The sequence below is a fragment of the Lonchura striata genome, chromosome 3, assembly GCF_050655825.1.
Source record: "Lonchura striata isolate lonStrDom1 chromosome 3, ASM5065582v1, whole genome shotgun sequence".
NCBI lineage: Eukaryota > Metazoa > Chordata > Aves > Passeriformes > Estrildidae > Lonchura > Lonchura striata.
This window is the reverse complement of record NC_140705.1, coordinates 19,109,172-19,124,796: the sequence shown is the minus strand read 5'-3', so window position 1 is coordinate 19,124,796 and position 15,625 is coordinate 19,109,172. Positions and strand designations below refer to the sequence as shown.

Below are 15,625 nucleotides of genomic sequence, written 5' to 3'. Positions count from 1 at the left end.
AATTTTGATTGTAAAGTCAGACTGATTTAGATGTAGATGTATTACATCAATAGCCTATGATAGAGTAAATATTTTGGGGTTTATTCATCTCTGCATAAAAAAGATTCATCTTTTTCCTCCAATCTAAACAATCTATACACATTTAGAATATATCACTCCAGTAGATAGGTCTGAGCAATGAAAAACTGAGAGAGCAAAGGTAAATATTTAGACAAGACTCAATTCAGCATCCACAGCAGTTCTCCTCACCTCAGAAAATACCCTTATTTTGTATGCAGGTAACCACCAATGATACCTTATCTGCAGGGATGGATTGCCTGCCCTTCTACCGCTCATCTCCTGCATGCGGCACTGGCGATCATGCTATTCTCTTTGGAAATATATCAGTGCTAAATACAAGACAACAGATCAATGGCTTAACTTCTTTCCTTGATGCCTCTACAGTCTATGGCAGCACTCCTGCTGTTGAAAACAAACTGAGGAATTTAACGAGCAAAGAAGGCCTTCTTAGAGTGAACTTAAAGTATTCTGATAACCATCGGGAATACCTGCCTTTTACAGACCAGATCCCATCCCCTTGTGCTCAGGACTCAAGTGCAAGTGGAGGTGAGAGGGTGGAATGTTTTCTGGCCGGGGACAGCCGCTCCAGCGAGGTGACGTCCCTGGCTGCCATGCACACGCTGTGGCTGCGCGAGCACAACCGCCTGGCCCGAGCCCTCAAGCGCATCAATAGCCACTGGAGCGCCGAGACCGTCTACCAAGAGACGCGCAAAATTGTCGGTGCCCTGCATCAGGTTGGTTTCTTCTTTGCTTATCTACACATTGCAGTGAATATCTCAGAACAGAGCTCACAAAGCTTCAAATATGCTTCTGTAGGGGGTTTTTGAGATCACACTACCCTTTCTTTCTCACATATTTCCATGGTTCAAATATGGCATATTTAAAGTTCGTTTTGCTTTCCACTTTCCCTAATGCAATGTCCCGGTGCTTAGTTTGTCTAGGCAACTTAGTGCTCTGATTTTCATGGCAGTTTCTCTACTCAGATGCATATTTATGCGGGCTTCTCCAATGTCTGTTTTTTTCTATAAAAGAGGCCTGTTCAGATGATTTTTTTTTTGGTAAAGGAAATTATTTTAAAGTAATGTATGACTCTGTATTTATATAATATACAGAATGTTTACTTTCTTACAGGTATATAATAAATAATAAAACCCCTGTGTAAAAATGCCTGTGAAGTTCTCAGTGAAGTAGTAATGCACAAACATCAGGGGCTGCTTTTGACAGGAGATAGCAGGAGAAATAAGAATGGGAAAATACAGAAGAGTCCATTAGGATGTTTATATTAGACTTTTTTTCTGACTTACAATTTTTTTCAGTACCAAAGGAGACTTTTTTGAAGATAAAATGGGGAAGGATGCAATAAAACTTCACTTTTCTGAACTTTCACTTTTCCTTTCTTCTGCCACAATTTTTAGAGTGGAATAGAATACGAAGCATGTTTCCTTTAAGAAACTACCTACATTATCTAATGCATTATTATGTGAACTCAAAGCCATATAGCTTCAGAGAAGTAACATACTTCACTTGATTGTATTTAGTCAGTTATTTTTAAATGTTTGGCTTTTGTTTGTTTTAACCAAGTCAGCTCCTCCGCCATAAATATGCTATTTTTATTACAAGAATGGCATTGACAAATCAGAATAGTTGTTAATGCTCATTAGAAGAAAAGTGCAAGTCCAAAAGCTGGCCTCTGTGCATTCATAGCCTTCTGGTTTGCATCCACAAACATTACGGCCTGAAAGAAACAGCTTTGTGCAAAGCAATGCACTGCATGGATCAGCACTGTTCATTACCTCTGCTGGTATCACAGACTAATGAGATTTGCCTGTGGCTCATTAGAAATGTGTTTGAGTTATATCTAGCTGGTTTAGAGACATTCAGGACAGATAATTGGAGTATCTCTATTAGTGTGGTATGTTAATTGGCAAACTAATGGCAGCTCTGGTTGAATTTATTTGAGATTTCCACTCTCAAGTTTTTTTTCAGTTGCTAGACATTTCTAAAATTCTCTTTTTTTGGAAGGAATACTTTCGAGCATAAGTCCTGCCTGTGGGTATGCAATTATAGAGAATTGAACAAAAAGCCTTTTCTTCTTTCTTGAATAAAGATGAAAAAAAATCTCCGCTTAGACCACACTTTTCTTCCTGGATGTTTTTTGGCACCATAAATATCTCTAGTGACAAGTATTTGATAATAGAAACTTGAAAAAGTTACTAAATATAATAATTGTCTGTTGATATCCTGCACAAAACAGATTTTTTTTTTTTTTTTGCTGCATTATACAGTTTCATTGCTAAGGAGTAGTAACTGTCCTTTCTATTTCATAGGAATGACACATGCTTAACTTAAGTATTAATACTACAGTATACAGTAGTAAAGATACATATTCTTATTCACCTCATAAGGTAATTAAATGACTCATTGTCATTTAATACATGAAGAAAAAATGTTCAGTTATGCAACTGCTAGTCTTAACATTACTATCTCATACATAAGAATTTTGCACACACCTATGCTGCTCTTTCTGGAGACAGTTTCCCCTGATGTGCCATTTGGATTTTGAAAGATGGATTATTTGGGACTAGTCAGATATAGTAGGACTTCTGCAGATCAATCTGAATCCAATTCTCTTTGATTTATTACAGTACCAGAGAACCATCTCTGAATGAATACAGTTGCTCCCTCTTGATCTCAATTTTAGGTGACAACTGCCTTTAATTTTCAGTGCACATGCAGGTGTTTATTTCACTTCTTTCTACATCTGCTAGTGTTCTCTGAGCATCTTGCATGGTCCAAGGCATGGGTTCAAAGTGGGTAACTTCTGAGACTTACATACCTTAACTACTTGGATGAAACTTGTTTATGAAATTAGATTATTAGATAGTTTCTCTCAGAATATGAGAGAAGAACAAATAGATAAACAATATATATTATAAAATAGTACGTCTTTAATAATGTCAGAAGCCATGTTTATAAAGTGTATAATTTAGACTATTAAAAAAATATAATAATATGTTCATTTTTTATGAAAAATTGAACTCTCATAAAATCACCTTTTACCCAAAAGTTTAGGACTTCAACATCCTCTTCATCATCTGTAAATCCTTCAGCACTTTCAGTGAGAACTACAAACTACCCATGAATAGCACTTTGATGAATTAAACATAAGTTCTGTATCTGACAGTTTTCTATTATTTCTGCAATCTTTTCCAAGTGCTGAAGCTTCATTTAAATGGCACTACACTATTCCTCTGTATTTACAGCTGGCCAATGGATATGACAAGACACACTTTTGGCTTTACTTATCCTTATGGGAGTTCACATATTTTTATATTCTCTCTTCCAACCTTTTTTTGTTTTCCTGTTTGTGCCCCACTTACACCTACTTTGGGGTATACTTTTGCAATGAAAGTGTCCTGAACCCCATGAAAAGTGGTAAGAATTTCTGGATCTTTTGCATCTAATTGATAATAATGTTTAGCTGTAATTTTGCCTGCTGAATGAGAAGAGTGCTGCCTTTAACAGTACCATCCTGTCTGACTTGCAGTATCCTAGTGTTTGCAGGTGAGGATTCAGTTAATTTTTCTGTAAACAATGCACATGGGATTCACGATATGATGCAAAATCTATACAAAGCCTTTTCTGACATTCAGATGCTGTTTCAATCTGGATACTTACCAAATGATTGGTGGAATTGCTAAGAAATTAGTGTTCTATTTTCTCTGATATGACTAAATGAATAGCATTTAAATTGTCTTAATTTCTCAGTAAATATATGGTTATATAAATTAAAAAGATCATATTAAAACACTGAGTATATGGGCCTCTGTTTAAAACACAGTGCTCATTTGTCATAATTTTCCACTAAATTAAACTGTTGGAAAAATGACTGCCATGAGATAGTAGAAATATTGATGTTACTGATGAAAATTGTTTTCTTCATGAGGCTTCTGCAGATCTTAAATGTGATGCTATGAGGTGATGAATGTAGCCTAAGAGGAGCTTGGATTACCACTAATCTCATAAATGTCACAAAGAGTTGAGACCACATAGTACCTTGCAAGTTCAGACTCAGGATATCCACATACATTCTTTATGCTCCTCCAAACACCCAAAAGTTAACTTTTTGTTAACAAATAGACTCAGAGTAAACCAGAAATTATGCAGCCATTCATTATACTAGTCTGTGATTTCTTTCTCTTATAGTCACTTTCTGTCTGAGTTTATTGACATATTTTGCAACAAGCACATTCCTTTGTTTCCGCAAGAGAATCCCATTTATTGAAGGAATACTCTACTTAAAGAAAGTACTGTTCATATTTATGAAAGCAAATAAACATTTTATATCATTATCTGAGAGAAGGGACTGCATGGAAAAGAATTTAAACAAAAATAATTTTGATGCTTGTCAGCTGACCTCTTCTTTAAACTTATATGTGTGTTAGTTGTAAGAACCTATAGTGATCCTCTCCTTGACTTCACACAGACAAATTTGGCCACATCCAGATATTACAGAAATGCTAGATGCTACTTCAGATGTGGTTCTTTGGCAGATTCCAGTTGCAGTATTGTATTCTTCTGTATTAGAATTTAGCCTGTATTGTCTAAAACTCATGTCTGTTTGATGGAGCCTCATTTAGCCTTTGGAAGTTTCCATCAGATGCCTCTCCTAGAGAGGGTACGCAGGCATAAGACCCCTTTTTACCCTTAGCCTTTTAATTTTTATGTCTTGAAATGGCAACCCCTCTTTCCTTATCAAGGAAATTAGAAGTGAAGATGTTGCCTCTGGAGCAAATGAAAAATCTGAGTTGCCCTTTCCTTCAGGGAGTCTGGTCTTCCTGAGCAGCTTAGCTTGGGATTTCATTTAAAATGAGCCAAAAAATTAGTCATGCCAGGATTTTTGTATCCATGACTAACCTACTCCTCCATAAGGTCTTTGATTGTAAAAACTATATCTAAAATTGGAACTGCTGGCTTGCAAAACCTTTGTGAATAAAGCAAAAGATTAGCTTTTCAAATGTCAGTGTCAGTATTAATTTCTTGCAATAATTTAATTTGTTTCATATGCTGCATTAAAGGAACTGTAAAAGGCATTCTAACATATTGTCTTTTATATATTTTGTTCACTGCACAACCTAGCCTGAAAACCTAAACCTCTACTTTCTGAGAAAAGTGATCAAATTGTGGAAAGGTTTGCTTGTCTGTGCTCTGTGCCTGAAAGAAAGATACAAGTTTTTTATAAGGTCATTTTATGCCAGCTAGTTTTTCAATACTCACTGTATCAAGTTCAAAGTACATTTGTCTGTATATTTATTGCATATCATATTGAATCTATGAGGTATTTTATTGAGTTCATTATACTTCATATTTATCTCATATTACTTTATTGATTTCAGCATAATCTTTAACCTATAATGCGTTTTCATTTTATTTGGTACATTAGAGTATTTCATGATTTCTCGTATGCTTTTCCAGGCCACTATAATACTATTATATGATAAAAGCATTTGACAGAAGGTGTTTATCAGTCTTTTCATTTTTGAAGTATATTTTTTAGAAGTCTATAAATTTATTTGAGTTTAGTAAAAAATGTCTACAAGGGGATTTTGGGCACCAGTAATTTAAAGCCTCATAATTTCAAATAAAAATAAAAGAGGATTTGTGTCACAAACATATGTCTGAAAATAGCATCTATTCACATTAGAAAGCATTCTTGAAAGATATTATAGTGCTTCTTGCTTTCATTGCCATTTTTAAGGCCATTATAATTTACATTTTTAATCTCAACACCCCTCCTGTGAGCTGGATTACCCCTGTGGTTTGTAAACGAGCAGCACTGGTAATCTCTGCTCAGGAGGTTTTGGTCCAGCATCTATGGGAAGACCTAACAGGGCCTGGCTGTTGAACTGTTCTGTGCTGTCCCATCAACTCTTCCAGTCATTTGTCCCCTTGCTGCAAAAATAAGACTGATATGGTTTTCCAGGCAATGCTGCCCTTAATTATGCCAAATTCTTGGGCATAGATGAGTGAAGAAAAAAACATTCAGCACCTGGGATGCATTACTATTTACCTATATAAAAGCTGAAATATGTTTCTTTTTCTTTTCTTTCAGATTATTACCTTAAGAGATTACATTCCCAAAATCATTGGTCCAGATGCTTTTAATCTGTATATTGGCCTTTATACAGGTTATGATCCCACAATGAATCCTACAGTTTCTAATGTATTTTCAACAGCTGCTTTTCGTTTTGGTCATGCAACAATCCAACCAATAGTAAGGCGACTGAATGCACAGTATTTAGATGATCCTGAACTCCCAAATCTTTATTTGCATCAAGTTTTCTTTAGTCCTTGGAGGCTCATTAAAGAAGGTATGATCTTATTTAAACTGTTTCTTTTGTTTTTTGGTGTTTTCCTCCTCAGAATACTGTAACTTTTTTCAAAGTTACTTATCATGAATTAGGAATGGGAGCATTTATTTAATTAAATTATTCATTTAAGTTGTTGATTGGAATTCAGAGCACTAAAAAGAACTTGAATTATTATTCCCAATTAAATAGTTAACTGAATTGGAAAAACATTGCCCTCCAGATTAAACCAGTCTGGTACATTAGCAATAGAAGAATGAATGATGATGAAGATTTTTCTGGGATTTTTTCGTATATGAACTTATTAACAGGCAGCAAATTCTTTTATACCTGAAGAAGATGGAGCTCTTTCATACCACTATTTTACTTTAAACTAAGGGAGAGTTTTGCATATGTTTGAATGTAAAAAACTGTGTGGACAATGTGTTCAAAACATAGAAACATATATGTGTTCACATTTGTTATGAAAGTTATAACAATTTACATATATGCTACAATACCATCCTTTTTATTTTTAAAGGAGGCTTGGATCCTTTAATAAGGGGTCTTCTAGCACATCCAGCAAAACTGCAGGTACAAGATCAACTGCTGAATGAGGAGTTAACAGAAAACCTGTTTGTATTGTCCAATAATGGTTCACTTGATTTATCGTCATTGAATTTACAACGTGGCCGTGATCATGGACTCCCAGGTCTATTGATTTTTCTTGATTTTTTTCTTCTGCCTGGTAACTGAAGTATAACTGCTTACATCTGGGATGCAGTCATGAGTTTTTAAATAATAGCTTTGGTAATTAGAAACATCACTTTAAGTCTCTTTAAAAATGTACATTGCTAATATTCTTAACTTTGTTTGAAAATATTAGACTGTTTTTGAGATTAAAATAATCTGGTAACTCTGGAATCTAGAACAGCACTAGTGAGTGGATGTTTTCGGCAGAAAGCCCCACTTCCCATCAGCAGACTATCCCCAGCCTCTGGGATAAGTCAGTTTAAGCACAGTCTCACTGGCTCCACCAACCACAGAAGGTGTTGACAGATGTCTCTAGGAGTGGTGTAGATGGCTTAGTTAGGTACGCTCTGCATTTTAGGAAATATCATACGTTTGTCACTGTTTTTTGCATTAGAGTTTTTACTCCAGTCAGCCCAGGTAAGATTGAACTAACAGTCAAGGAGTTAATAGCCCATCAGGCCATGGATATACCTGCTTAGAGGAAGACTGCTGGAGGTTAGTTCAGATCCTGCCATAATTTCTTTGATCAATTTAACCAATAATAGTAGACTTTTTTTATACATAACTGTCTATGACTATGATCAAGGCTGTCAAAATCCAGTCTTTCTAAATGTTAAAATTTTAAAATTTCATATATCATGCCTAACAGAGAAATCTAATCTTCCTTTAAACATCATATTTGCAGGTTATAATGAATGGCGAGAATTCTGTGGTTTACCGAAACTGGAAACTCACTCTGATCTGAATACAGCAATAACCAATCCCAATGTCACTGAAAAAATCATGGAATTGTACCATAATCCTAACAATATTGATGTTTGGCTTGGTGGTCTCATGGAAGACTTTCTTCCAGGTGCTAGAACTGGTCCACTGTTTGCATGTATAATTGGAAAGCAAATGAAAGCACTAAGGGATGGTGACCGGTGAGTTTATTATGAGTCAAATAGTGTGTAGAAACACAGTAGCAATAGAGATTTTACAGCTATTTATGTTTCAAACAAACCATTCTCTTGCACTTTTTTTTTTTTTACTTCCTTCAGTTTTGTTGGGTGAGCTTTTGATTATTCTTCTTTGGTTCATATGTAGTGTCAACTCCAGATGACATGGAATTTGTTTCTATGGTACTGAGGTGTCCAGCTGTGCACTCCAGCTGAAAATGCAAGGTGCCACCAGAAGTTAATTGTGCCAGGGGCCAGTAACTTCTGCATGGATGGATGTAGTACTGTGCAGCCTTTATTCCCCCTGAGGGCTGCACTGGGCTCAGGAGCTGGAAGAACCTCAATATTTTTCTTTGGCAACTGCAGCAAAATCAGAAGGGATAGGAAAAAGCTGTAATTCAGGCTTCACAGAGAGGATAATAAAACAACCACATACTTGGCCTTATGTGACTTGGGACTGCAGTGTTCCCAGAGTTGCCTCATTGGACTCAGCATAGGATGTCAGTTCAACCAACGCTGCACAAGTGTCACCAAAATCTTGTGCCAGTACAACCCTTCATACAAGAAAAGCAAGAGGAATGCAGCTTTAGGTCACAATGGGTTACAACAAGCTGTTTATATCTTGCTTCTGTTCATGAAGCAATGATAAAACCAAACTTTATTTCTGTCATGTACTTGTGGCAGTCATTTTGGATCTCATAAGACTACTAATTTAAAACTGCTCACACCATGCTAGCAGAGGTGTTTTAAGTACATCTGGGCCTTACAATGACCTTTAAGCTCTTCCTAAAAATCACTGTTGGAAAGTAACCAATATGGAAATAATCATCCAAGGCAGAATTTAAATCTGATCTTTAAGAAATGTTAATTAATTAGCTCACAAGAAAAAACAATGCTAATCATAAAGGTGATATTTTAATTGCAGAAACTGATAGACAACAAACATTCTACTCAGATGTGTTAAAAACATGGTTGAAAGTCCTCTGTATTGTACAGGCATACTCGTCCCTATCTGAGGAAGGAATATCTATGGAGGTCTTTTCAGCCTCCTTTCTATTATTCAGTAGCTTACACTATTATTTAACATTCAGTGTCTTATAATGCTACCCACATTTAATAAACATAAGCATAATTCAATACATTAACTCCAAATTGAGGAAAAGAGTGTTCTAATAATGAAAGAATTCCCCAGGTTTCTGACACAAAGTTTGTGGCAGTTAACTTATATATTAAATGGTATTCTGTCATTAATAACAAAGAAACTACCTAAGACAAGTTAGAAGGATGTAACAACATGTTATAGTTATCACATAATAAGAATGGAAAAGTCTAACACTCATTGCAGTGCCTGGTCAGGTAGTGTTGGGTGTTATCTGCAACTGCATCAGGGACACTACATATACTAGATACTCCAATTGACAGGTTTGTACACAGGGATTTAAAAATAATTCTTCTAATGTACTCTTTAAGTTCAAAAATCTAGACTACCTGGAATTGTCATCTGACTGAATTCTGAATTCTGATAGCTCTAAAAACATTTTTTCAGTAATTTGACAAAAATAAAATATTTTCTTCTTCCTATCTCCTAAACTCAAGCACTGTCTTAACCACATCACCTGAAACAAATTGTTTCCGATCCATCACTCTTCTTCCTCCTCTTCCTCCTCTGAATATTTTTGCAGGCTCAGGATTTGAAATATTTGGGCAAAAATTTTGAAGTTTTGACATACTTTGCATAGGGATTTCATCATCTGATAGAGATTGAATGAAGTAAACCATAATGTTTGTTAAAGTAAACAGCTATCTGTTGGGTAGATTTAAAAAATCATTTTTCATTTAGGCTGTAGACAAAACTGAGTTTTGTTATGAAAGCAGACTAGGTTAAAATGCATGTGAAAGGGGACATGACAGGTGTAGGAGAACTGAGTGGAGAAGTCTTTGATGGCTTTTGTTATGGGAAGGGGCCTTGGAATCGTCAGCGAAGTTTCAGGATGCTCTGAGCAGTTTAAGAGCAGTGGCAGGTGAGGTGTAGGATGAAGGCTCCTTTCTTTTTTTCTCCTTCCAGCCCCTCTATCTCCACTGCATTTCAGTGCTGCTGAGGTGTGGGACATTCACTCCACCCCTGGTTCTGTACATCGCCTCCTCCTCCAATGTAGGCAGAGTGGGATGAGTTTTTTAACAAAGCAGGCTTCTGAAGGTAACTAATGGCCTACAAATAAATCCAGCTTTCCAAAATTTCGCATGCACTTACCTTATTTAGCAGGTATGCTCCTGTTGGCAGCAGGATCCAATTTGCCCTCAAAAACCACCCTAGGGCACACTGGCCACAGTCTTCATCCTCCCCAGAACACAAACACAATACCAGACTTTCCATTTGTATGGTACCTTTACAGGCAGCTCATAAAAATCTTCAAATACTGCATACATGCCAAGTTTGCATAGAGTCCACAGTCAATATTGCTGTTCTGTTCTAATCAGGAAAATATAAACACAAACTCACAAACTTTCTAGAAACCTCAGCCACATGCCCCCTGTATTATGGATCATAAGTCCTGTGTTAAACCTGAGGTCAGTTTGTACAGCATGATCACTCCCATACTCTACTGCTGACTATCCTCAGGCATGTTACCACCAATCCTGCCTAGTGTTTGGGAAAATCCTAACTGGCCTGGCCTGAGTACCACAGGGAACTAAGCAGTGTAGCACTGCTTATCACTGTTTAATGTACTAATAGAGATGTTAAATCAAACTCTCCAGAAGTATTTTTGCCATTAATGACATGGCCTTGTATACAAAATGTTTGTCTTTCCTTTTCTCTCCAGTGATTTCTTTCCTTCTACCTTTTAATATATATGTGTATGCATACGTATATATGTTTTATAATGTCACCATTTAATACATATACCCTTGTAGCACCAAGTGGTTCCTCTCTTCTGACACCACACTCCTGATCTGACAAAAATAAGCAGGTCTTGTCTGTTCCAGACAGTCCTCTTAGCTTACTTTTTGTATGATCAAAAACATAATTACTGTCCAACCATTCAGTAAGGGCAAGCAGAATTCAAAATCTTTGGTATGGAGAAATCTGTTATGGTTACTCCTCCAATTCTTCTGTAATTTATGATTTAAACAATTTATGAGTGAACAGCACATAATGTGCATAGGAATAAGGATCCAGCCCAATCAAATTGGTCTCAAGTTTTTGTCTCAGGATTGTAACTTTTTTTGTGGACCTGTTTAATCAATGAAAAGCAATTCTGCTGGATTTAACACATGACCTGAGTACATCAGACTCACACTAGCCTTTTTATGACTGATTCTGTATGGTCATGGCATTTACTCTTACTATTGTTATATTCACCTATTTTTGCTGTAATTCTTATTTTTGGTCTTTTATATAAGGTACTATGAAAGTAAGAATAACCAGCTCTTTGAATTTGATCTTTTCCAAAAAAGTTTCTATCATTCTTTCCAGATTTTGGTGGGAAAATGATGATGTTTTCACAGAAGCTCAAAAGCACGAACTCAAAAAACATTCACTGTCCCGCGTTATTTGTGACAACACAGGAATTTCTGAAGTGCCAGCAGATGCCTTTCAACTTGGGAAGTTTCCACAGGATTTTAAGCATTGTAACAATATACCTGGGATGAATTTAGAAGCTTGGCAAGAATTTAATCAGGAAGGTAATCTGTAATTACCAATCTCTTTGGAGGAGAAGGCAGGGGAGGGGAGGGAAGAGGAGGGGAGGTGACAGTAAAGAGCAGTTGAATTACTGACCTTGTTTGTGGCAGATCTTGAATTGCTGGCCTGAATCAGACCTTTAGTATTTCTATAATTTAGAAGTGCGATCACAGAATCAGAGAACATTTTGGCTTGGAAGGGATCTTTATAAGACATCTAGTCCAACTCACCTGCAATGACCAGGAACATATTCAACTAAATCAAATTACTTAGAGCCCTGTGCAATCTGAATCCAAATGTTTCCAGGGATGGGGCATCCACCTCTTGGGGCAACTTGTGCCAGTGTTTCAGTACTCTTGTAAAAACTTGTTCCTTATATTTAATATAAATCAACCCTTTGTTAGTTTAAAAACATTAAAAACATTATCCTAGAGCAAGATGTACTGGTAAAAAGTTGGTTCCAATCATTCTGAAAAGACTTGGTTAAATTAACAGACTGCAATAAGGTCTCCCCGGAGTCTTTTCTTCTCTAGGCTGCAGCAATGACAACAACAACAACAACAACCCCAACTCTCACAGCCTCTCTCTGCAAAGGAAAGGTGCTCCAGCTCTCTGATTATCTGTGTTGCCCCACTCTGGACTTGATCCAAAAGGTCCATGTCCATTGTATGCTTATGCTGTATGGCAAGTTTTGTGAGAATTACAAGTCAAACCTGTAATTCATATAAATTCTTTTCCAGAAATAAAAAATTAAAGTCTTGATCACCTTAAAATATGTGAAAATTTTCACTGGAGTCAATGTTTATAGCAGTAATGGAGAATACCATCCACTTGCAAGTATAAGGGAATGTTGTAGTTTGACATGGGATATCAAACTTTTAATGTTTAAATCCTGTAATACAGACTTTCTATTTGTAGATGAACTATGTGGAACACCAAAAAGTGTAGAAAACGGTGACTTTGTATACTGCTCAGAATCTGGAAAATCTACAGTGACTTATACATGTCACTATGGATTTCAGTTACAAGGAGAGGAACAATTAACCTGCACAAGCAAAGGATGGAACTTTGAGGCTCCAGTTTGTACAGGTATCTATTGTTATTATTATTGTTATTATTAATTTCTGAATTTTCTAACAGCTAAAGTCCACTATAGCTCATCAGATGTGAATTCCTGCCTATGCTTTCTTGTACTTAGCATCCTGTGCTAATAGGTATAATAACACAAAAATGTGAAACTCTCTCCAGATTTGCTATCTCAATTTCTACCCATCCTGATTCAGCAATCAAGTTGAGGATGGGAAAATGGCACTAAAAATAGCCCAATTAAGCAAAAATCAAGTCTATTAACAGCCAGTGGGAGTGAGGGGGAGGAGAAAGGGAGGAAAAAGGCAGCAAATCGGAATTATACATTGCTTCCTCCTACCTTGAACATAACAGCATGACAGAGTGTTGTCATTTTCCTGGCATTGTTGCAATGGATGCTCTAGATAAAAATTGAACTTTGCACCACTAGGTCACGTGTTATCCTAATAATTTTAGTAAAAGTGAAAAAAAAAACATTCTGTGAATTAATAAGTGGAATTAAGGAAACTAATAATCACTTCAGGTCCAATCTCCCTCTCCCAAATATCTGAAAAAAGATTTGCCAGAAGTTAATTACTTCTGCAGGTACAAAAGTAGAGCAGGTGAGAAATCAGCAAAAAGACATTTTTGGCATATTTTTATAGGAGCTCTTTTCTGTAATTTTAATAATTTTTTATCTTCTCTTTTCTTTTTACCTTTTACTGTTTAGTAGAACAGATTAGAAAGAGAATGTGGCAAATATTTCAAGACTTTCAATCTTTATGCTATGAAGAATGAATTATCTCTGTTCACATTTTAAATGTGTGTGTTTATAATGGGGGGGTGTACATATATATGTATATACGTATATATGTATGTGTATGTATATTCACACTCCTCTGCTTTATAAGAACATGAGACAAAACTAAACCCAAAAAGGCTGTACTTCAGAATATATTACGGATGGTGGTAAAATAATTTAAGTGCAAGTGCTGCAGCTCATCCACAATAAAGTCTGCTTATCGGTATTTCTGTGATAGTGGAATAGAAAGCTCTTCATTCTAATTGTATACCTGGTATGGAAAAAGTCAAATGAAATTTGCAGCTCTTTCCTTTATTCACATCCTATTTATCCACTGAATTCCTCCCACATAAATATATAGAGAAATAAAGCTGTTAAATGAATTACAACAAAACCTTTTCAATAGATTCATGTTCTGGCAGTGAATGGAATAAATAAGTTAAATGTGAATCATTCACAAAAGTGAATCATTCCTTGTCCTAGTTTCTTTTAAAATGTTCAGTAATGTAAACAAAAGACTATATATCTGCTATAGGAAAACAAGATGTTGCATATATTAAAAAAGCAATGCCTTTATTAAAGGAAAACTATCAAAACCCACTTATGCAGATGCTACTTGAGTTTTACAGTAGAAAGCACTTTGTTCCACGCATGTCTGTGCAATATGTGCCCATTCTTTTAAATATTCAGCAAATTAGGGATAAATCAAGCAATAAAATGAGGCGGATAGAGCTTAGCATTTTTGCAGATGGTTTCAAAATTATATGCTGCTCTGGAAAAGACAGAGTGGCTTGCTGGCAAAAGCATAGATTCTGAGAGCTGTTAATTCCCGCTTACTAACTTGGGCTTTGACTGAAATCATTTCTATTGATTCAGGAAGTCATTTAGTGCTAGAATATGCTACCTTCCTTTATATTGAGTGATGTCATACTCCTGATAGATAACTCTTTATTTTGATTTCGTAAACTACTGCTCTCTGAGTAGCAGGGTAGACTGGTCAGATCTGACATGCACTATTTAGTGATGAAGAAGAGTTAGCTGCTTAGCAGATAGCATTACTACAGATCTGCGAAGTGGAAGCAGCATATTTGAATTACAGTGCAGGCAAAGGTGCAGCTTTTCTTTCCTGGATGATGAAGGGTTATGAAGTTTTAGATTTTTCCTGCATGTTAATCTTTTGACTGTCTTAGCTGATAAATATCTTTGGGCACACCTACTTTTTTGTACTAAAATTTGAGAGAATCAGGCTGATCCTATTTCCAAGGATGGAAATTGGTCTCAGTGACAATGCTAAAATAAGTCAGTAAATGCAAGTCAGTTTGTGATACTGATTGAAGTAGCAGATCAAACATCATGGTAGAGAAGGAAAGGAATAAAACCAAAAAGAGAAGACACTGAAGACTTGACTAGTTGTCCACACATGGGTTTGCAGTGCTTCACAAGACCTTTGGTCAGAGACATTAAACAAGCTGTCAGATATACAGGACCAATTGTAAAGCACCTAAAATAACACTAGACACCTACTTTTAGTCAACTTAATTTAGTCATGCAAGAAAATATTACATAGAAAAAAGAAAGTTGCAAAAATATGAAAAGACGGCTTTCTTTCCCTCACTTTCTCTTTTGCACTGCTCTTTCCTATTTCATCACATAAGCAGAAAGTGAGAGTGAAAGATCTTGAAAGGCCTTAAGAGCAATATGTGTATGTACATTTTCCAATGGATAATTGTTCATCTGCTCAACATTCTGCCAGGATACTGTCATTTTACAGAATTTACATAGCATCTAGAAACAGCCATCCTTGCAGTGATATCACAAATTATGGTTATAAATTTTGTAAGCAAAGCTAACCTGAAAATTTGAGTCCTCAAAATCATGCCTAGAAGTGCACAGAACTGTGTCTGCATTATTATTTTCATTATCTCTATAGAGCACAGGATGAAAACATATATAAAGGAAGTCAAATCTTAGGACATAA

The 15,625-nt window shown here is 36.0% G+C and overlaps 1 protein-coding gene across 1 annotated transcript in view; it reads left to right on the top strand.

Annotated features, from left to right (window-relative positions):
* Nucleotides 1-15,625, top strand: part of TPO (thyroid peroxidase) — a 47,751-nt gene that overhangs the window by 23,985 nt on the left and 8,141 nt on the right. Inside the window, exons 8-13 of the mRNA XM_085574567.1 lie at nt 279-794; nt 6,173-6,431; nt 6,949-7,119; nt 7,846-8,083; nt 11,574-11,782; nt 12,699-12,869. Coding sequence (XP_085430693.1) covers nt 279-794; nt 6,173-6,431; nt 6,949-7,119; nt 7,846-8,083; nt 11,574-11,782; nt 12,699-12,869 — 1,564 coding nt within the window. The remainder of the gene's footprint in view (nt 1-278; nt 795-6,172; nt 6,432-6,948; nt 7,120-7,845; nt 8,084-11,573; nt 11,783-12,698; nt 12,870-15,625) is intronic.